This window comes from Trachurus trachurus (genome assembly GCF_905171665.1).
Source record: "Trachurus trachurus genome assembly, chromosome: 3".
In the NCBI taxonomy this organism is placed as follows: domain Eukaryota; kingdom Metazoa; phylum Chordata; class Actinopteri; order Carangiformes; family Carangidae; genus Trachurus; species Trachurus trachurus.
This window is the reverse complement of record NC_139893.1, coordinates 11,777,047-11,801,370: the sequence shown is the minus strand read 5'-3', so window position 1 is coordinate 11,801,370 and position 24,324 is coordinate 11,777,047. Positions and strand designations below refer to the sequence as shown.

The 24,324-nt window shown below is 41.0% G+C and overlaps 1 protein-coding gene across 3 annotated transcripts; it reads left to right on the top strand.

Moving 5' to 3' along the window:
* The first annotated feature begins 2,059 nt into the window (after window positions 1–2,059).
* On the top strand, window positions 2,060–23,666 carry mindy2 (MINDY lysine 48 deubiquitinase 2). Of its 3 annotated transcripts, none has more exons than XM_083995246.1 (9): window positions 2,060–3,047; window positions 3,461–3,518; window positions 5,780–5,844; window positions 11,782–11,940; window positions 13,494–13,596; window positions 15,045–15,187; window positions 16,149–16,322; window positions 17,429–17,617; window positions 19,249–23,666. In XM_083995246.1, the coding sequence occupies exons 1-9, from the start codon at window positions 2,127–2,129 to the stop codon at window positions 19,432–19,434; spliced, it is 1,998 nt and encodes a 665-aa protein (XP_083851372.1). In that variant the 5' UTR covers window positions 2,060–2,126; the 3' UTR covers window positions 19,435–23,666. The 3 variants fall into 3 exon arrangements, with proteins under 3 accessions (XP_083851372.1, XP_083851371.1, XP_083851373.1); XM_083995245.1 differs by having other exon boundaries at window positions 19,246–23,666; XM_083995247.1 differs by lacking the exon at window positions 19,249–23,666 and having other exon boundaries at window positions 16,149–16,340; window positions 17,429–17,563.
* The last annotated feature ends 658 nt before the right edge of the window (window positions 23,667–24,324 follow it).

The window sequence follows — 24,324 nt, the reverse complement described above, 5'->3', positions numbered from 1 at the left end:
TTGGCCCTCCTCCCTTCCGCTGTAGCTTGCCAACAGAGACCAAGGACACACCCATTATCACAAGTGTACTATTGTGGTTGTAGGTGGTGGTCGAGAGTGAAAAGAAAAATAATAATAGCCATAAACCACCTCTAGACTAGACCAGCCGTTCATATTCACACACTAACAAGTGATGTCCTCTCGGTGGGGGAACTTTTCTGCAATCAGTCTGCAAACATACCAAAACTGCGTTCAATCAATCAATCTACAAGTTGTTTACTTCCTTAGATCAGGACTTCCGCATTTAAAAGAATGAACGATTCAAGGTAATCAAGATAACTACAAGTCATCCTGCGTGAGGCTTTTTTTTTTTTTTTTAATTTACATTTGCAAATAGCCTAAAAGAATGCACTCACTACAGAATCTTCAACGATGATTTTTTTTCCCCCCCAGTAATTTATACTTTATTAACTATAATTGCAACACATCAACGCAAAACTCACCTGTGTTGTTTCATGAAATGATTCACACCTCATCTCATATATCTCATATTTAAATTCTTTATTTAAATGCATGTTATTGTTTTTATTATCTTTAATAAGATTCATTTCTATATAGCCTACATATTTATATATAAATGGGGATGTTTTGGCCTTATAAGCACCATGTATTACTAAAATACTTACAATGACAATACCATAAACTAAAATGTACCACTGATATCTTGCTGTCAGCAGTTGAGAGACAGCAAAACCACAACAAAACACAACTTAAATGTTGACTTCCTGTCGAATTTCCTGCATAGCCACCTTTACAGTCTATGATAGCCACACAAAGTTACGTATGTAGCTACTCTTTGACGCCAGCAGATAAAATTAAACTTTTCAGATTTTAGTCACAGTTAATACACATCACTAACATTGATCCTGTTCATATATGTAGTTGAGACTCACCAATCTGAAGCAAAATCTGCATTTCATATTTAAAATAGATATAACAGATCACAATTACCATACTCACTGACAACTCTGATTATTGTTTAGAATGGGTAATACAACAGTGTAACACACATTTTTCTTTGAAGTATTATTTATCCATAGCCTATCACACTGCAATTCAACAATCATTTTCAAGATGAACATTAATTGGTTTCATATTATCTGACGTTTTCAAAAATAAATAAATAATGGGGGTGGGGGAGAGACTATTGTATGCTGAAGTTTATGGGCTGTCATTGTTTTTATTCAGTCTGATGTGTGATGTATCTGTTCAGCCCGGGCAAGTCGAGGAATTGCTGCCGCCCAGTGACTCTAAAGAGTTACTGCATGTGGATTTACAGACCAGTCAAAATAACCCAATTTGCAGTAGGCTACATGTGGCTTGAAAGTCTGGAGGAACTCAGCCCCTCTTATTTTAGAAACATAAGAAAAGTTTATTGGTCATGAGAAATTGGGTTCAACTCGGGTTCAAATTCACAGCGACCGTCTCATCATTTCCAAAGTCTCGTTTGTCTTGTAAAACTCCGCGAGATCATACTGCTCTCACTGATGCACGTTCACGCATACGCAAGACTGTCACGGGCACGGGAGGTTCTTTTTCATCATAGATTCAGGAGTCCTCGTAAAAAGGACAACTTTACCTTGTAGCGGTTTAAAAATGTAGCAATGTAGCCAGCTACAGTTTCGACAAAGGTTTCAACTGGTTTCAACTTGTGAAAAGCGTCTAAAATTAATAAAAGTGGGAACTGTCAGTTGGAAACACAACTCTATTTAAGGTAACCGCACATAATTAGTTTATATTACAAGAATTAACAATAATATTGAGTTAAATACCAAACCTTTGACGTGTAGTCTTGTTAGTCTAGACGCTAAATCATTTTCTGATATATTTCTTTTGTATATGACATTTAAAGATACCCTCGGATGGGTCAAACGGTCCTAATTCTTAACAAAAGTGGACGACAATACAGAATACGAGTGCACTCAAACGCAGCACCGCCCGGCCGTTGGTTTTCTACCGCCCCCTTGCTCGGCCTGAAGGCAATTCACTCTGGTGACGTCACTTGCAGAGTTGTCATGGCGTCTTTGGGACCGAAGCTGCTGCTGTTGCAATTTAGCTAAAATCTGTCGACAGTCTGTAAAATCGAAATGGAGAAAAATGCAAACCTGCATCGAGACACTGACGGAAGCTCTTTGTGTGCCACGATTGCGGCAGAGATGGGCGACGTTGCGGTTGTCGGCGGAGTGAAAGGAGCAGCCGAGAAATGCAAGAATAGTGAGGCTGCTCTCAGTACTTTGGTTAACGTTAGTTGTAATGACAGCACCGCAAACGTTGGTGCTCCCAGCGCCGTTAATGACACGTCCAGTGCCGGGAAGTCCGACGTGCCAGAAGCGGCTGAAGTCCTCTCTGTACCCGAGGGTAAGAAGAAGGACGTCGAGGGGAGCGGATCGTGGTTGGGGTCCGGGGATCGGATCAGCAACGGGATGGGGCATGAGTCGGTGCTGGCTGCAGGAGATAGAGAGGGTGGTGCCTCATCATCAAAGTTAGTAAACAACAAAACCGACGGCCCGTCCTCACCTCCAGCTAAGGAGAGCACAGATGTGTCGGGTGAGGTTTCGGTATGTGGAGATAATGAACCGACAAAACTTGCCAAGCCGACTCATCTGTGTCCGGACAATGCAATCACGGCAAGCGTCAAGTCGGGGCTGTCCGGTGATCGCAGCTTATCGGAGGGATTGCCGAGTGGGAGTGACCCCGATCCCAGCCTTGGCGGAGAATCCCGAAGCATAGATTCACTGGAGTCCTTCTCCAACCTGAACTCATGCCCCAGCTCCGACCTCAACAGTGAGGGACTGGAGGACAGAGGGCTAGCCCTGGCCTTGCAGAGCGAGTATGGGGCTGATGGGACAAAGGCTTCCCAGTGTGCTAAGGACCGGGCCGCTGGCCAGTCCATATACCACATCAAGTGGATCAAGTGGAGGGAGGAGAATACGCCGATCATCACTCAGAACGAGAACGGCCCCTGTCCATTACTGGCAATTATGAATGTCCTTCTCCTTGCATGGAAGGTAAATGCTCTGAGATAAGCGTGGATCAATAGAAACTTGATACAGATAGGCGTGTTTCACTAGGTAGCTCTGAGATCCGAGCTATATTATCAGTTATTTTATGTAATTACCAGGGGACATTTGTGTAATTCAACATTTAGATTACATTGCTAAGCATCAACTCAGTCAGCTTGTTTCCTCTCTATGCCCTAATAATTCCTGTCAAAAATAATGTTCACATTATTATGATATGTGGATTAATTCAATGTTGTCAGTGCATGTTGAATGCTGAGGAGAGATGTGAGGTGTTTTATAAACTCAACTCTACAGTAAATGGCCTCTTATCTGGTACAGTTAACTTTTGTTGCATTGCTTTGTCTGATAAACAACAGATAAATGAATAAACGACGAGTGTCCATGTGTGTCTGTTGCAGGTTAAGATGCCACCCATGATGGAAATCATCACTGCTGAGCAACTCATGGAGTATCTTGGTGAGTGTTTGTTGCTGTTAAACCTGTTACACAAGACCATGTTGATTCCACATCATCAATCTAGGGGCAGAAATGCACTGAGCTTTTAAAGCCATGTTATCGTATTAAATCTGGTCTACTTCTGCTCGTTGGCCTAAGATTTACAATGGTAACCCAGCAGCACCTAATATGAAAATGCAAAAAATAACAAATGTCATAAGTATAATAAATAAGCTATAATACGATGTGCCTCAGTGTTTATAGAGCCACAGCACCTTGAATAAGTGTTGCCCACAAGTCCACACTTGTAAACATACTAACCCTTAAAGCCACTGGCGCAGAGTAGTAGAGTTTCAGCAACCCAGTAAACATTCTTGTGTTTCACATTCCCTCAAATGAGAGGATACATGCTTAGAGTGTATATATATAGTTTGTGTTGCACATTTGTACATGCTTATATATATATTTAGAGGAAGAGACCAGAGCAGGGGAAAACCCCATGAACGATCCCCTGCTGTTGCAAAGCATACAAGAGACATCTCCTCTCTTTGGCTGTCTCCTTCCCTCCATAACTGAAATTACTCTACAATATCAAAGCAGAGAGGTCTGATTACAGCAGGGGCTCTTCAGAGGTAGAGTCAGTCCTCACAGTCTCATGCCGCCTCTTTCAGGAGAGTCACTATCCACTGGCATTAGAGGACTAAAATGCTCCACATATGTGATCAACTTTTAAATGGTATTCTTTCCTCATTGTGATTGTGGACCGTAATTGTGTCTGTTAGCTGTAAAGGCTCAAATAAAAATCACAATTAAATGGTAAATAATGTTATTGTCATCACTTTGATCATTTCCAAAATTGTCCATTTGCATGGCGCATGGGAGCACGAGTTCACCTTGAGTTCAGTTACAGCCCACAGAGCTAATCTTGTGTAATGTCCAGGGGATGCTGGATGACTTCTAAACTCAGAGCTGTTTGTCGTAACACACAGACACAAACAGCACGGGTGACGATGGGTAATGAAGTTCAAATGTGGTGTTTAAAGTGGGTGGTGGCGGTCACTCGGCGGCTCGGAAATTACAGAGCGCGAGCATGAGCATGATCCAGAAGCCCAGAGGCTGACGGACGCAGACATTAAGGGAGGAGTTCTCAGTCCAGTGGTGAGCAGAACAGCGAGGGGGTTTCCTCACCGTGGACATACTGTAGTAAAACCACTCAGCTGGCCGGCCCTCTGCTGGAAAACATCTTGACTTGCACTACAGTCTTCATATTGAGTGACAGCATAACAGTCAAGTTGGAAGGGTTGTTTTTTTTTTTTTTTACTACACCCAGCGGCTTGTCTGTAGGTCAGTCCAAACGTCTCATTAAAGTTAACATTTGACATATGTGCCAGAACACGGCTCCAGAGTCAACGAAAATAACTTTTCAGTTTAAAAAAACATGTGTGTGCTGCACAGAATCCAGAAAAACTTGCTCATCATAACATTAGCTATATTCTGTGCTTTGATGGGCTCGGTTAAGATTGTAAAGGTCTCACAGCATACACATGAAGGAATCATCATGCCTTTTTTTCTAGGTCAACCATCACAATTATTAAAAAAAGTAATAAGAAAGACCTAATTACAAGAGAAGTGTACTTTTCTCCTTGAGATACTCCATTCATTTTGACTGCTATAGAAAAATACACATGAGAGCATTTATTTAATCTACACGTGAAGCTGTTTTCACTTTATGTGGCTGTTGATGACACAAAGTTCGTGGCATTCCACCGAGTAAGTCTCAGGAAAAATATGTGTTGACAGTGCAGCACGCTACTCCCGCCAGGTCCTAATACATAAATGATTGTCTGTGAAACACTCTGGAAAACACATACACCGCAGTTTCAAAAGTCAGGAGTTAGACCGCAATAAAACTTTCACAGCAATAGCAAAGAATGTATTTTCATGGCCCTTTTCTGGCCCTTCAAAGTGTGTGAAACGCTTTTAAATGTTGCAGCGTGTTTTGTAGTGCTGAACAGAGCAGGAGCCAGACATCTGCCAGGCTGTGCTCTCTGCCACAGAGCCGTGTCGACTGAGATCTCAGCTGACACCACAGTGGACATGACTCAAAGGATCCTACATAGTATATTTGGCACAGCCCTTTCTAAAAAGAGTATTTCTCTACAATTGCTTAAGCCATAGGAGTCCGTAGCAGTAATCAGTGCAGAGCAAATGGTTTTTCACTCTTTCAGTACCGTTGAACTAATCATAACTGGTGACATGTCTCTATTCCTGTCCATCTGTAGGAGACTACATTCTGGAAACCAAGCCTAAAGAAATATCGGAGGCTCAGCGGCTAAACTATGAGCAGGTAAGGGCTGCCTAATCAATCTGGAATATTATCATTAAACAGACATGTGTTTATGCTTATGTGTGTGCTGACTGTTAATGGTACTTGAGCAGTGCATGGTTTTTGGATTGAACTTGGTCTTTGTCTCCTCTCTCTCTCTCTGTCTCTTTCTCTTCTCTCTCTCTGTGTTGAACCCGTAACTGTAAAAGTTTAACATTAGCTCTCACTGACACACTCAATATTTCTCTGTGGCTGTTATTGATAAATTCCCACCATGGATTAGAAAGTGATATGCCCTCTTCTCTGATGGACCAGTACCACACACACACACACAGGATCAGTATTAGCTGCATGCTAAAAAAGCAGGTTGGCACATTTGCATTAAGGCAACAGAGAAGGTCAGCGGATGTTCCGTAATATGGAAATAAGCGTCAGGTTGAGTGTGAATGTGAACCATATAAAACTGCAGTTTAGCTTCTTTTCCTTTTTTTCCCTCCACACTGCTCTATAGGTTACATAAGACGCGTCTTGCAAGGCCCAGGGAACAACAGGGGTCAGGAGTGTCAGATTATGTTGTTTCACATGGCGGTGAATGCTTAGAGACGCATGGCTGGGTTCAGCTCCCAGCTATTACTGAGGCTGTGTGTGTGTGTGTTGCTCACCATGAGAGGCACTTGGAGATGGAGCTCCAGCTCCGGCTCCCCTGCTTCCTCCTGTCTCCGCTGCCTGCCTACGGTGTGGGAGGGGCCCTGCCTCTCCTCCTCTTGCATGGCAGAGCACCAGCACATCTGTGAATCATTTGAAGCCACACTTGTCCCTCATTTAGAGAGGAGAAAAAAATTATAATAACGTGCAGTCTCCTCACTGAATGGTTTTCTAAATTTACCTTGAGCCAAAATACAACCTCTTAAATAAATCAGCAGCGTCCTCAGCATGTGGAGTTAGAGTAAGGGAGTGGTTGGTAGTTTGTGCATAGTTATTATGGCGGTCTAATCCTAGACATTGGCCTGGGAGCTGTGTTGCATGTGGGTGTCCTCATGTCCATGTGGTGTGGTTAGACACAGTATGTGGAGACTACCGTGGGCAGCGCTCCGGGTTGCTGGACTCTGGGATTTAAAAGACAGCAAGTCTGTGAGATTTATTTATGTACACATCAAACAAAAGGTTTTCTCCTCTGTGCATCTTTAAAAAATGTGTTTTCACTGCTTATTGGCCTGTTCTGAAATGCAACTGAAGCAGGCCAGACTTTGAAAGGAGCTGTAGGAGTTCATAACAGAAGTAGTTCTATTTATAAATTTAGCTCAAAAAAACATCATCTGTCACAAGAGCATATGAGGCTTTAAATAGCATTTGCACGGCTGCTCTTTAGCTATTGTTAAATATTTACTCGGAGGAGCTGCGGAGAAGTGAAGTGAGAGGCTAGTTTTGCTTTTGTGTAAGTGGACCCAGCTCAACACCGCTTTACACGGCAATTCATCCATGATGAGTGTTCAGCCATTGGAGGAAATGGGTTATCGTGCTAAAGAGGAGTCTGATTTTAATTTGACATAATTCGCAGTAATGGGTAGTGTTCGCCAATGTTTCTTAACCCTTTCTTTTGTCCTGAGAGAAGCAAACAAAATCCCAGTGTGGGTTTTCAAAACGCATCGTTTGTCTGATCGTTCGCATGATGCACCCTCAACCCCCACGTAGCCTGTTAGATGATGAACCAATGCAAAATTTGTCACACATGTCTGTTTGGTTTACGCCCTGCTAATCAAATTAAAGGCTGTATATTAACATCGATGAAATGTGATTAGAAATTCCTGATGGTGATGTCAGAGACAAAGAAGATGATTTGTGTCCAGGCCACAATCATAAAAGCCCATAAGAAGAAATACAGCTCAGTTTATTAGCTCTGTATGGAGAGCAACGCTTTGAATGAGCGAACATGGCAGAGGCTGTGGCTTCAGTTGTGCATCTTGTGAGGCTGGACACTGATTTAATTCAAGCAGGATCCATCTAATTATAAGATCGGAGATAAAGCTATACACACAGGTTTATCAATGTGTGAGGTACACATGTTCATTTTAATTCAATCCTTCACAAGTTACATTTCCCTCCACCATGCACACACAGTAGAGACAGTCTCTGATCGACCTCTGCCGTTACTTTTAAGGCCATGGTTAGTAATGTTGCTAAACTGGGGTTGTATTGAGAAGTGCTCTGTCTTCTTTTTTTTCTTTTTTTTAAAAATCTAAATAGTACCAGATAACATTATTAATATTAGAAATAAAGTTATTTTGATGATGCATCAAACAAAAATGTAGAGCAGCAGCAGCTGCTGTGTTTCAAGTCTGATCCAAAATGTGGGACATTACAGTCTTGTAAACTGTTCATTATTTAAAAGCTCCCTCTGATTGGCCGTTGCATTATGTAATGGTTTACATGTTCTCCGGTGGCTGATATGTTGCTTTAGCTTCATAGATCTGCTTTGTGTATTTTCAGAGATTTTATATGAATTCAGAAAGTCATAAAACATGCACATGTACACCAAATGTCGGACTGTGGCATTGTCTAAAATCTCATTTTCATTGAGTAATGACAGTTTTTTGTGGCACTGTCAACCTTAGTATTCATTTCTTAACCGAAAACTATTGCTCAATTGTGTTGCCTGGCAGAAACATTGGTTTTAAAGTAACATGGGGAAAGCAGCTCCCTCCTACAGCTTTAGAAGCAAGACCTCTTTCTCTTTCATACGTTTATTTAGTGTTGGACTTGATTATAGTTGTGTTTCTGGGCTGCACCATGTTTTATTGCGGGAACTGCATTATGTGATCGGGTAAATGGCAAAATAAAAGCCTGTTCTGTGAACTACCAGTCAATCTTCCCAAAAACATTTCAGCTGAAGAGTGAGAGCAAAAACACAGAAAGGCCACAGCTGAGTCCTGTGCTAATGTTACACTGTGAAAATGCACCCAACCCAAATACAGATGAATGTAAAAGATTCAGTGCTAATCATCTGATCATCTGATCTCTTAGCGCTCATCTGCTGTCAGAGCCCTTTGCCCTAAAGTGAAGAGATGTGGTCCATTACACTGGCCTGCTAATCCTGCCATCACTGCTGCTCGTAAACATCCTAATCCGCACGCTCAAATGGGCCAGCTGAAGGCTTTTCACCTCATCTCTGTGCTCCAGAGCTGGAGAAGCTCTCTGCTTTTGGGATGTACAGTATCTAGTCCACGCTGCACTGTCAGTGTTTCCACATTTGGAATCATTATACTCAGTAAATAAATCAAAGAAACATATTCACAATAATGATGCAAGTGAAGCAGTGGAAATAAGCATCACAGTATTGATAAGAATAGGTCTATCATATTGATATCGAGATGGAAATTTTATACAAAATCAGTTCTCAGTCATTTGTTAGAATTTTTAATAATTAGTTTTGGATAATTAAATGTCTTGCAATATTGAAATGATGATCATTTTTATTTTGTAGTAACACTGAAAGTAAATACTGATATTGAATTATTGTTCTGGTATTTGCAAAAACAAATCTTATGAGTCATTTTCCTTGTATTGCTACAGTCTCTAGTAGTGTATTGCAAAATGCCTGAAATCAAATGGAAATTGCTTGCAACTACACACTTATAATAGTGTTGTTGGGCTCAGCTGCAAGGTTTATCTTGATCTCAGAGTTAAATGGCAGCAGAGGTTCAGAGCCAGCTGGGAAACATGGCTCTGAGGCAGAACACAAGAATTAGTCTGTTTGGTTGGGTTCTCAGGTGTGTGGTGCAAACATATGGCATATTTAGGACGTACGTACAGTGTATATAATATAAACTTTATGCTGTTCATCCTTACAGTCACTGATTTGAAATAAAGGATTAAAAAAAAATATATATGTATATTTTTAGCAGCATTTAAAAACTTTTCTGCCATCAGAGATAAACACAGCTCAGTTCTTATGCAAGCACATTAATTTCAAAATGAGCTCAATTGTTTAGCAAAGCAAACAGGAGGTGCAACAGAAGAGGAACTGTGACAAAGCAAATTGTGCTCATTTGTATAACCAATACCTAGGTTAAATATTGACTATGTCTCATTAATTCAAATTACTAAATAAAAAGTCTTTTCTCCAGAGCCATTTATAAGACATTTCTCTCCACCATGCACACACAGTAAAAGTATGTGGACAGAAAAACATCAAACCACCAACCTTACAATTAATGGCAAGCTCAACGTTCCCTCGTTCCAAAATAAAGTTCTGATGTTTTTTAATCAGGCTTTAAAGCAAAAAGCAGCATGGAGTGGTATTTTTCTCAGTTTTGTTCAGGCCTCATGAACACATCCAGTTAAAACCTCACAGGAACCCAGTGATAGATTTATTTTAAGGAAACTTGTTAACACCCATAACAGTTTAGGGAAATCACAATAGCAACGGTCATGTGGGTAAAACATGCAGAAAATGCTGATTTGATGGTAAAAAAAAAAAAAAAAAAAAACTATTAAGGAACTGACTGGAGAGGGTTTTACAGACCGCTAAAGATGAACAAGAAGAAGTCATAAAATATATTTACAAACATATTCATATTCACAGACGAACAGAAGGTTATTTGAAGCCACCTCAAATATTTTTGCTTAATTAAGCCCAAATGTTGTTTGTGTCCTGTGTTTAATGGTGTTCTGGGTTTGACTGAGTAAATATATCTAGATGAAATGGTATGTAAACAAATGACATAGTATTCTGCACATCAGGAAGCTCACATTTTACTGTCTGGTAGGATTCTGATGGACTGATAGGGTAATTATGTGGAAAAATTGAAGTTAATGAAAGTGACCCTCCCTTCATCATTGACAAGTTACCAAAGTCATTTAAAGTTGATATATATTCTAACTTGTGTTACCTATTCATTTTAATCTTCTTAACTAATTATAACCTTTAACAGAACTTGTAGTGAGATCTGAGTGACAGGATGAACCCTCATTGTGCAACTTGATGTTTGAGTGTTGAAAATACGAAAATATAAAATGGGAGCAATTTACAGTATGATATACTGTAGTCGACGTTAACAGATTACAAACTTGAAATGGCCACAGAGCTGAACTCAACCATCTGTCTGAAGTGGCTGTATTCAATTTTGAACATTGCAGAGGCGACCTGGTGAGATAGAGGTTTAGGTCTCAGTGTCTCCCTTTTCAAGTCCAGCCAAGGACCTTGGTTGTGTGTCATTTCTCTCTCTCTCTCTATCTTGCTCTCGCTCTCACTCTCACTCTCGCTCTCTCGCTCTCACTCTCACTCTCTCTGCCATGAAAATCAATGAAAGGTTGTATTTATTGCAGAGCTTTTGTTGGGCTGCATTACATCGTCTTATATCATCTTGTGTTCCTGTTTCTTCGTTCACTTCTCTAATTTTATTAATATTATCAAAGGGAAATATCATGTCTCATGGTGATGAGTCTGAAAGCCGACACAGAAATTTAATATCATATGGTTTCCTGGCAGAGACCTCCAGTTCTGCCTGTGGTTGTAGGTTGATTGATAGTAAACAAAGTAAAACTTAATGAGAGCAGTAAATATGAAAACTCAACTTAGCTGCAAAGAAATAATTGTAAAACAGCCAGACTTGACAAAACCAGATAAGGGATTAAGTGTGTAGAAGTTGTGTTATTTACTTTGTGCAGGCGTAAATGGCAGTTAATGGTTTCTTGTAACAGTAAAAAAAAAAAAATCAATTGTTAATAGCCCCAGCTCTGCTGTCTGTGTGCAGACAACCAGGAATATTGTAACTGATGAAGACAGCTGACAGCAGCAGCTGGACTGGACACAGCTCTTGGTTCTGTATAATGTTTATAATACAGAAACATACATGTCCTCTTTACTATCTAAGATTTGTTTTTGTAAGTTCACATCATGAAATCCTTCTGCTGCATTGTTTTTAACAAGACCGTGTCCTTTTTCTCCTTGTTTCCTAGAACATGAGTGATGCCATGGCCGTGTTGCATAAGCTGCAGACGGGCCTGGATGTGAATGTTAAGTTCACAGGGGTGCGAGTCTTTGAGTACACCCCAGAATGCATTGTGTTTGATCTGCTGGACATCCCCCTTTACCATGGCTGGCTGGTTGACCCCCAGGTGAGATGGACCTTACTTATCACCACTAATGTGATTCTTTACCTCCCTGAAGGCCAACGTGTTTTATTGTGTTCCCTCAACATATGTCTTTGTTTTGTGAATAGTGTAATACTGAAATCAGTGGCTGCTTTCACATCTGAAGTGAAATTGAGTTGAACCAGACAAAGGGAAAAAAATGTTGTCTTTCAGTTCTTGTCTGTGTATTCACGCTGTCATATTGCAAAGACACCAAAACCAGTAAACATGCAGTCTAATGGGCTGACAGGTAACTCACCTGGAAACTGCTATGGGTCATTGATGGTGTTAAAACAAAGCAGCCCAACCACAGCGTCTTATGACAGCAAAATGACATGAATTCTGCTAATCCTGAATTTTAATGAGAGCAGTCTTATACGTGTTTTTATATTCATCTCATATCACTTGGTCAGAAGGTCAGAAAGTCAGTGGGAGTTAAAAGTACGAGGCACACTGTGCTTGTGTCCTGCTGTAATGTGTAGTGACCACTCATTCCTGCAGGACTGCAATGAAAACGATGTTATCTTAGTCCAAGTTTTCGCTGCAGTGTACATAATGGATGATATATTACGTCTGGTTTCAGTCTCAGGTGATAATGCTCATAAGACCATTAATAAACTCATCAGTCCAGCACGACTTGCTATTGGATTTCTCCACATGGGTCCATGACGCAGGGTAAAACTGTTCAGTCAATATGTTCATCCATAGCAGTTCATGCTTATAGCTCACACACACTCAATATGAAATATAACTAAGGCAACGATGTACCTTCATCAAGACTATGACTTTCAGATGTGAAAGCATCCTCATTTATCTCAAAAAAATGAGCGAGGCGTAAACATGTGTAGTATTTGGTTTGATTTTAATGACGTATTTATCTTTTTTTCGCGTTAAAATAGCAGAGTAGCTATTAAAGTAGCAGCATAAAATGTTCTCATGGTCAATGAGAAAAACACAGCTGGAAACAGGACAGAAATGTGGCATCTTGTAGCATGTGGAATGGATACTGGGGTTTCTGTAAATTACTATGTGGTTGTTTATTTTTCTCCATTTTACACAAATTTGGAGGAATTTGGATTTTGATCAATAGATAGATATGGATTTTCCTTGATGGCTTCCTCAGTCTAAATCTGTTTTAATAAGTTTAGTTCATTGAATTGAAACTATTGGAGAGCTACTGTACTACTCCACAAGCCACTCCCTCACAGCTCCAGAGGTCTCTTGGGACCAGACTGCCGTCTTTTCAGGTGGTCTGTGTGTTCACCTCTGTGGCCTGAGTTCAAATGACAGTGTTCACACTTGCACTACAGAAAGCTGTCAGGTGAATGTACCTGTTATGTGTTTAGTTGAACCCTCGCAGAAAGGAGAATCAGGTTTACACAGTGATAACAGTCTCCAGTATAAACCTCTTGTCGCCAGAATCTTTCTCTCTGTTATAAATTTTGTATAAATCTGCTGTGGCTTTTAGTGAAACGGCTCCAAAGCTCGGTGAATGCTCTCTCCCACAGTTTTTTTTATTTTTTTATCTTTGTTTGCAGATGCATGACATTGTCAAGGCAGTGGGCAACTGCAGCTACAACCAGCTGGTGGAGAAGATAATATCCTGCAAACAGTCGGACAACAGCGAGCTGGCAGGTGAAGGTGGGTGCTGCTTTCTCCTCACTCCCTCTGACCGGCCTCACTCCCCTCCCGCCCCCACCTGCACCCTCCACCTCCCCCCGTCTGTTCCCTGTCAGCCCTGTGTACTCGCCCTAAGGTGCAGAAAAAGAGAGGAAGTTATGCGTTTCGATAGATGAAAATGTTCAAATTTAGATCTTCAGCGCTACATTTTGATAAACATCCTCTTTCTATTGATTGAACGCTACATGTTGAAGTCAACCATCACCAGCTTCTTTGTGCGGTAGTGGCACAAGTCCAACTGTGCAGAGAAACGGCAGTGTGTGTGCAGCGTAACATTGAGTCAGTGGCACCTTTCATTACATGAGATATGTTTACTGGACCGTCCAGTGCAAGCGTACTCTTGCACAAAACCACGGACCGAGCTCAAATAAAACCAGGACACATATGTGGCTGCTCATCAAATGACCTACTTCCACAGCTCCCAGTTTTCTCACCAGCTGTCAGTAACTTCTCAACTAAATATTTGCTCGTGCAACGCTGACTTTCCTGAGCACTTGTCAGCTGGGCTGCTGCCAAGCCCAACAACTCATGGCCTTAGTCGATGATGATATTGATGTGGGAGATTCACTCCTGTTTGTTGTTGTTTCTACACTTGCAGCATAGTCTTGGACTAAGTGGTTTGCTGCCGATGCTGCCCGTCACTGCTTGAGGAGCTGGATTTGCATCCGCTTCAGATGAGCTGAGATAGCTGAAAGAAAATGAAGCATCTCTGAGATTTGCTGCTGTGGTTAAAAAACGCTTCCGTGTCCATTAGTTACTTTCTGTTTCCACCATCGTGGACCGCTTCCCTGTCTCTTTGAGTGTGTCTTTGTGTATTTGTTATACATTGGGTGCCGTCCTGTCTTACAGATGTTGCTCGCCATCTGCTACTCAGCCTATATTGAGTTCACTGTATTAACTGTGAGCAGTTCCAGCAGCAGAGAGTCTCAATGTTCAAATATCAAGGACAGACATTACAACAGGGTTTCCAGTAAGCCTTCCAAATACTGACCTCTGCTCATGAATGAGCAGGAATTGATTGTCACATAGATGACTCATGTGTCTCAGTGTCTATGGTCTAATGATACATGAAATGAATGAAAAGAATTTACAAGTAACAAATGAAAGTTATTTTTCCACCTTCATAATTTAGATGATTGGTTATCTTCAGAATTATGAAATTATATCAAATTTAAAAGTATTTCACTTAACACAATTAAGAGAGACACAGTATAATTAAATTTCAATCAATCAGTTTTAAAGCTGTCTTTAATCTACAGCATCCAGGCAGTAAAATCATTCAACCGAGATACGATAAATAATTCAAGCAACGCTCATGATGTGACCAAGTTTCTGCCTTTGCTAATCAATCACTAATTCACAACCTCCCATGTTTTTTCTCCGTCTCCCCCTCCTTTGTCTCCTCTCAGGCATCGTAGCAGAGCAGTTTCTGAGCAGCACAGCCACTCAGCTGACGTACCATGGCTTGTGTGAGCTCACATCCACTGTACAGGAGGGAGAGCTCTGTGTCTTTTTCAGGAATAACCACTTCAGCACTATGATCAAATACAAGGTAACGTCACTAAAAACTACAAACGGCACTGTCACTGTAACTGTCAGTTGTTGTTTGCATTAGTCAAACTGAGATCCATATGTGAAGCTTTCTGTAGACTTTGCCTCGTGGTTTCATCTCTCCTTCATCTTATTGACAATAAATTACCACGTGTTGATACGTTTCATGTGTATATAGATACAGTACTGTATATTACACCCAGGTAAACCTAGATTTCTGCTTCTCTCCAGATGATATTAGAAATATCAGCAATCTACCTTTGCAGTCTCAAACAGGCAGTTCTATGTTTTGTCTGTGAGCTAAACAGAATAAAGGCGCTTTAATTAAATGTTTCTCTGCGGGCTATTTAATAAGAAATAGTTCAATTTGATTGAAGCGATAAACATTTTTTATTTTACAGAAAAGCCTTAAAGACAAATGTAATTGTTTGTTGAGATTATTATTTGCAGAAGAAGAAGTTTCTAGTTAAGAGTTTAAAGCTCCCAGCCAGTAGATTTGGGACCCCCTCCTCCTGTGCACTCTCAGATAGAGCTCATTCTTCAAGCTAATGACGGATGCATATTGATGTGTAACACAATATTAGATCAATCACAATGATCCCATTTGCCTGCATCCCATCTGCAACAGCCCTGTCCATGTCCACATCTGGCTCCCCATATCAGTGTAGCTGGGACAGACCTTTCCTGTTGTCCACAGGAGGGGAAGTGAAGTTTGCGTACTCTTATTTTGAATAGCACAGTATCACTGCCAATATAAGCAGAGCTGTGTGTGTGTGTGTCACCTTTAACGCCAGACAAAGCATCACGGCCGTTGTAATCGCTCACCAGCAGCTCAAAAACACATGCACCTAGTCACACATGTGCAGACTGTGTGAGCGTCTACTAACAGTACAAAGTGTGACATCGTGTTTGTGTGTACAGTATAACACTGATAATGGCTGATGTGTGTGGTTATTTCCTAGGGCCAGCTGTACCTTCTGGTTACAGACCAAGGTTTCCTGACGGAGGAGAAGGTCGTCTGGGAGAGTCTGCACAACGTCGACGGAGATGGCAACTTCTGTGATTCAGAGTTCCGGTTGCGGCCTCCCTCTGATCCAGAGACCGTGTACCGAGGCCAGCAGGATCAGATAGACCAGGTCTGAGCACTGATGCAGGCAAGACTAGCAGAACCAGCATATATCTACCACCACGTCTAGAAATGCTTCACCACGATGTGCTTTTCACACCATTTATGTAATCAGGAAAGCCGAGACAGATTAATGGACCAGTAGTGGCATAATGCTTCTTGCTGTTCTTGCCTCTAGCATCATGTTTTAAACACTCAGGGAAAAGGAAAGACAAAAACAAAAAACGACACACTCTCCATCAAATTCCCGGAAACACCTGAATGGCACCGAGTTATTAATGAAAAAGTTGAAAACAATCCACTGTGCACTGTGGGCTAAAAAAAAAATGTGAGGGAAAGTTCTTAAATAATAGATGTGTTATGGCCCCACACTAATATATGAGATGCATCAGATGGCAGCCTGAACATCACACAAGCACGACTGCACGGTGCCCCCCCTCACTTCTCCTCCGTGCTTCATTGTACCAGTGTAACAATGCATTGAGTTTATGTCTCCTATGCCTTGTGACTGTAATTCACAGTTGTTTGCTCACTGGTTGGGCAGAAAGGGCTAAACACAGAGCTTGCTGACAAACTGTCTGCCTGTTCCCACACACACAGACTAGACCTGAACATGGGGGCTATTACTTTTTATTGCTCTCTCATTGCCCAGCCCCCCCTTATCTGCTAGATAGAACTTGGTGAGAAAAATCTATTCAGGCAATTTATGTGCTCAAAATCAATTCAGTTAGATTGGAGAAAACTTGTAATTCCCAGTTGGGAAATTAGGTCTTCACATTGACAAAGGGATATAACATTGAGGAGAATAGAACATGATATAATAGAACGGATAAGTCCAACTAATTATACCACAAAAAATAATACAATGAAGACAACACAACAAATGAATATGGCTCAGTTGATAAGTAAAGAACAGTGGTTGTGGATGGTGGATTGGTCTATAACATGTTGGCTGAGGAGCGTCCCAGCTCAGCCGTTGCATGTTGAGAAACACAGTGTACACACGCAAGCGTCACAATGGCAACTTTCTGCATAAATCATCACACATGTCTCTCTCTTTCTCTCTGTCTCTCTCTCTCCCTCTCTCTTTCTGTGCGCGTTCACATGTGTTATCAGGACTATCTGATGGCGCTGTCGCTGCAGCAGGAGCAGCAAAGCCAGGACCTGCAGTGGGAGCAGCTCCCCGAGGGCATCAGTGACCTGGAGCTGGCGAAAAAGCTTCAGGAGGAGGAGGACCGACGAGCCTCGCAGTACTACCAGGAGCAGGAGCAGGAGCAGGCGGCGGCGGCAGCAGCACAGGCACAGGTGGGGAGGGAGGGAGGGACTGGAGGAGGTAGAAGCAGGTGGGAGAGGGAGGAGAAGCAGGTCTTGGAACAAATGCGAGGCAAACGTGACATAGAAGGAAGATGTTTGCTTCTGGAAACAGATGGATGTCTGAGTACGAGAGTCAGAGCTGTAAAGGAGGTATTGAAAATGAAAAGGCACAGTGATGTTCTTTTTTTTCTTGTAATGCTGCCATCCTTTTACCGTGGGGTCGAGACAGAAGCTTCGTCTGTAGAGTAGAGCAGGAGCTCAGGACAGTCACCACACATACCTGATTTACAGTGGCAAGAAAAGGTACTCAGTCCACTGAGCCCTTTGGTTTATTTCCTGCAACAATGTGCCCACATGAACCTTATGTTATGTTACTGAACACACTTAGGGATAGTTAAACATTTTGGCAAATGTCCCTATTGCCATAATACCTATAGTCATAGAAGTAGGTTCATTACCTTTAATTATCGGTGCATGTTGTTTTGAGACCCCTGGTGCAAAGACGCGAGCGGCTCAGCTAACACAATGGAGGTGAACGGTACAGGTCCCCTGTCCCTCAAAACTCATCAAATAAATCCAACAACGTCAAAACGCTCTAATGAAGAAGTTATGACCTGCACATTCACCACGCTATGAGATAATCATGTAACATTACGACACACGAAGCAAATACTCAGAAATACTTGCGCTTTTGAAGTCACTCCGCCCAGCAGCAGACTTGTCTGGAAAGTAGTTCCAGCTGCGGATTTGCCTTGAAAACAACTCGTAATGTCCCGTTATTATCTCATAGCGTGGTGAATGTGCAGGTCACAACTTGTCCATGAGAGCGTTTTGTCATTGTTGGATTGTGTATTTGATGAGTTTGATGAGGGACAGGTGACTTGTACCATTCACCTCCATTGTGTTCACTGAGCAGCTCACGTCTCTGCCCCGCCGATCTCAAAACAACATGCACCAATAATTAAAGGTAATGAACCTACTCCTATGACTATAGGGTTTATGGCAATAGGCAAATTTGCCAAAATGTTGAACTATCCCTTTAAACACAGTGCTGGTGGAATCATTTAATTCTTCCCCTCTCCTGGCACCAGTAACCTCAGGTAGAAAATCCACCTGCACACTGTTCACAAGGACATTTGGACTTTTTGTTCTTTACAGAGCTGCTTCAGCTCAGCCACATGTTCATGATGCCTGGTGTGAGTGACTGTCTTCACATTGAGCCTGACATTAACCTGTAAAACATCTTTGCGATAAATTTGGCAATTAATTTTCCCCTCGATGATGTCTCGGCCCAGAGGCAGGAAAGCAGCCGGGCCCCATGTGTTTTCATGTTGGTATAAAAGGATTTCAAACTGTTTCCAACCTAAACTGTGAATGTTTGAATGATGTTGTGTGACTACAAGAACAACACAGTACCGTAGTTAGTGTTTTATTAGTTAAAATAAATTGTGTTTCTACATAATTGTAACTGTGATAAAGATCTGACCACATTTGAAGACGTACTGTAGCATATTTATTTATGTTTTTAGCGTAACGCTTATTCTTCCAGTTCAGATCAATGAGTAGGTTTTTATTTATATTCCTCTTGCTCCTTTGCCCCCCCGGTTGTGTTTGTGCAGCAGGGCCAGCAGGAGCCTGTCGAAGGAGATGAGGCGGACAGAGGAGGCGCAGGAGCAGGTGCAGCAGCAGCCGGAGCTGTGACGGCAGCAGCAGCCGGAGCCACACCCAGCCCGGGAAAACAGTCCTCGAGTGGGGAACGGAAAGCCAAGAAAGAATCGAAGGATAAAGACAAATGTGTTATTTTGTAACATACAGCGTGTCTGGGTGAGTGTGTTTGTGTGTATGTGTGTGCGTGTGTGTGTGTGTGAGAGTGTGTTTTGTGCATTTGCTTATCTGTGAGCACGGGGACAGCATTTGTTTCTCCATGGACTGGACACACAACGCGGAGCCCCCACTTGATGACAAAAAACAAAAAAGGGAAGGAGACGATGGAGGGGAGACGCAACAAGACTAACAGAGGATCTGCTGTTCCCAAACCACTGGTGCCTGCTATCCTCTAAACTTAGACATCAGAGGAAGGGACACTACAACAACAACTACCCCTTATCTTTCATAGAGTCAGCCAAACTTTGTTACAAGTTGCACAGTGCACTATATTTGTGATGTGGGGTCAAGTTTATCTGGGGTGGTATATTTTATAGCAAAAGACATAATCTGAAGAAACAAAATGTCACACGTTCTTTTCCAAAAACATCATTCATTTCACTCATTTTTCATTTTTGCAGCTTATAAGCTTTTTTGTACTTATCAATATTTACAGAACATTTTAGACAAACACACCTTTTTTGGTTTTAGTTGAGTTTTTTTTTTTTTTAATGTTAGCTGTCGATGCCAAGATTCACATTTTATTTATGTGTCAGTATAACAGGTAGCTTTTGAGACAGTTTTGTGTTTTTTTTTCTGTAAGATGAAAGGGATTTTCTCATAATATTGCCTGTTGGAAACCAATGTAACACTATTTGTGTCCCCTCTGAATCACTATACCTAAGGGTTACTTCATGCCAGATAGCTGCCAGATACTGTAGCTTCGTAACAATACTCATCACAGCTTGCCCTGCTCAGATTTGCCTTAAGAATGGCAGTGTTGTATTCTGCTCTGTTTGAATGTGACTGTGTGTTTGTCTTCATGTGTATGGTATGTACAGTACACTAGTGCTATGTGGTGTAATGGCGTGTGGTCGTGTACGTGTTAGAAGATGTGACAAGTTTCTAATTGGAAAAGGCCAAATCATCTATGCTGTATTTAGTTGAGCCACACATTTGGGAGATTTCTCTTCTCTTCTCGTCTTTTATTTTGTGATTCTATTTCACAGAAACAAAAACTACATTTGGGACTTAAGAGAGCATTACAGATTTTAACTGACACTTTTTTTCTGGATCTGATGTTTCTGTGTGAGACGCAGCTAGCTTTTGGCAAATTAGATTTGTACTAGATCGCACCCAGTTTAGAGTGTTTGGTAATTCTGAAAGGCCCTTTTCTTTCTCACAGTCTCTTCTGGCAGCTTCCTGAAGAGATGCTGTGTGTGTGTATGCGTGCGTGTGTGTATGCGTCTGTGTGTGTGCAGGCACTATCTTGTTCTCCTCTGTTAGGTTTTGGATGTAAAAGTTCCACTGCAGGCTGGTTTTGAAAAGAAATACCACAGAATTCAGTCGTTAGTTTGTTATAGTCCTCTAAACCAGGAGAAGTTTGTTTGATATATGTGAACATGTGCGTGTTTATTTTCCAAAAACTGGAACCCAAACTCAAAATCGGAGACATCAAACTCACAAGTTGTATTTCAACTCCTGTCACACTCTTGGTTCAATGAGGTGGATATTTTCCTCCTCATTCTCCACAGTTAATCTCCTTCTTAGATATTTGGTGTGTTTAAAGTGTCAAATACAAAAAAAAGAGCTACATTAATCTGTTACATATGGGAAAATATGGCCCAGTGAATACTGACTGTTTACAAACTGAGCAGCCCTGGTCGTGGGAACACACTCTGAAGGGTGAAATTCTGTGGTATGACCTTTTTAAGTAATGTGCATTTCACTGCAGCATTGAGTGTGCAAAACACATGATGTACATAATTTACCTGCTGCGTTCTTATGATGGATTTAGCTAGCGGTTTGTGCCATTATTGTTCCATGGGACTGCCTCCTGAGAAACTTTTCTCTATACATTCCAATTGGATGCCTTGACTCAAGCCTTCGATCACAGACTGAGGGAGACAGTTGTTGCAGGAGGGGCTTTGCAGTGCTCGTGAAGTGGTCTCCATCGATACAATGCAGTGTCAGGACAGGGCAGTTACATGGAGGCAGCGGGCTACCTACTGTGTGGAAACCCTTTCATTATGGGCTTTGTGTGTTGGCTGGAGTTACAGTGTGTTTGGCCCTGATGAGGCTATGTTTTGTACATATATATATGACGCCTTACAACATTTCAGCATATTTTATAGGACAACAGGCGTATTACCAGAATGAGACAATCCATGCATTTTACACACACATACACACACGGACATCAACAATACTCTCAGGCCTTTTATTCAAGGGACATATCCTCGAGTGTCTTTTTCTGCTTTGTAACGACACAGTTCCTTGGCCTGTAGTCACTTTCTCCATCACACCTTTATGTATCTATTTATGTACACTCACAACAAATATTCTGACATTTTGAAGGACTTAACACTATATTATTTAAGGCCCTCATTGTCGAACTTCACACTAGATAAAAAAAAACAATGACTTAAGCTGCTCCTTTTGTGTTAACATGGAATATATGTTACAAAATAAAAAATAAACCCCCCTTGGACAGGGTTGAGGAACGTTATTAACTATGAACACTTCTTCATTGACTCCTTAGCAGTTTTTTTTTCTCATGCAGCTTCACTAAGTAACACATTTAATCATAAGGTGAACGCAGGAAGGCAGAGGGGAGACTTTGTGGCAATATTGTGTTTTTTTTGTTTGTTTTTTATGTCTGTCTTAAACAAGTTTCACCTCATTTATGTTTATGTTTTCGCCCATTAAGTGAACATGCTGATTACACATTCCAGCAGAAGCTTAAAAAAAATGACACTTCACTTAACATATTTTGAATTGATTTGGAAGATTTTATGTTGGTTTGATGTTTGTCAGAGTGAAAAGAGCGCAGAGCGACACATGCCACACATTTATATCATTATTATTATTACTATGATTTCAGATTTACTACTGTGCATTAGCTTGCTCCCCACTCCCCAGTCATTAATACCAGAGTTTGATATTTTTGTTGTAATGTGTTTGTTTCACCCTAGTTCCTATGATGAATCGATCGGAAGGATATTGTGTGTTTAGTGTCTCAAAGTGGTTTCTTGTATGCCTTGTAAAAGTGATGGTGGGGTAAATGCTGTAAACTGAGTATTTTGACAAGGTGGTTGTTGAACATTTAATCGTTGTAATTGGTTTTGCACTGTTACATTGATATGCACTAACAGAAGAGAAACATACCTCATTTTATACAGAACATAAATTGTGAACGAGTGCTATTGTTCTTTGGGTACCTTTTAAAAAAAAACAACTGAATAATGGCCAAAAGATTTCTCTCAAGCGGTTTGCTCTCGCCAGGTGAATAATATAAATTTGTTAAAGTATGAAAGGGCTGTTTAAATGTTTGGGTTTGAAATGATAAAAGATAGTGCCACTTCAACAGAACTTGCTGCAATTTGATAGTATATTCAGGTTAGTGGTACACCTATACCAGATACAAGGCTACCAGTGCGAAGGCCAGAGTACCAGCACACAGCTCACAGATGATGAGGAAGTGAATTACAACAAGAGGTCGAAGATGGATGTTATTCCAATTGCTCAATAGAAGCAGGTTTTCTACAAAGCACGGTAGATATATATGTAGACAACACTGGTATCCATTCAAATCAGCAAAAAAAAATGGTGTAGGTGCACCCCTAATGCAGGTGATTATTTTTCTATCATTTAAACCACACAATGTTCACAAAAACGAGGGCGATGTGCCCTAATGTTAACATACAGAGAAGGAAAAAGGCTGCTTTATAAGGCTTGAGTGTTGTCATCTATGTAGCAGAGGGAAATGTTCATCCTTGTATGAGATAACACATCCAGAGTGCTGAACAATCTCACAGACAATTTCTTTAATGCAGTTATCAGACTCCCGGATTTTTACTTTGCGGCGCATTGTATAGTGAGGACTGAAACGTTAGGCAGAGATCAATTTTATTATTAACTACCCCGAGAACATCATTTCCACTGTGCGGCTCATTATGTTTATATTTCACATAAAACGTACAAGCAAAAGGAACGTGTTTGTGAATATGGAAGGAAACTCATTTGTGTTGATTTCAATGTTCATCTATTTACATAAATGACCAAATAATGTATGTAGCCTTTCACATTACAGTCACATATTGTATATGGTGATATATATATAAATATATATAACAAAATGCCTTATAGACGAGGGACATTCAACCTGATTAGAAGTTACCAGGATAATAAAAGACTAAGATCAATAGTTGGTTTGTTGTCATTGTTTGTAATGAGCCCTATTTATCCTGCAAGGACCAGTTTCACAAAGTCAGTTTTTTTTTTTTTTTGCTGCTTTGACAGGATACAACCTCATCAATTTCACCCTATTTTTTCATTTAAAGTCACTGTTGTATTGTGTTGATACACACAAACACAACCAGCACAGCAGTTTTGTAACTTTGAGAGTTCAATCTAAACGTCTGAGCTAATGATCATCTGTGGCTGGATCAACTGATAAGACATTTTTCTTTTAATAACAAATGATGTGTTTGAGGTGCCACATGTCAAGAGTAATTTAGATTAACCACCTACACAGGCACACAAACTGAAACAGTAAAAAGGAGAAACCTCTGGGACCATTAACACAGTCTGTGTTGTGTATGATACAGTATCTGAGCTGTGACATATAAGAGAGAAAGAAGGACTCGGGAAGTGCCAGAGAGGCTCCACTAAAGCCCATAAAGTCCCCTGAAACCTGCTCAAAGTGTTTTTGAGATAGCTGCTGCTGGGCTATCACAGAGCCTGGATCCTAATTGTTCCCAGGATGCTTCTGGAGATTGTTTAATTTCCCTTGAGGACTGACAACATCATATAATGACAGCAGGTCTGAGATG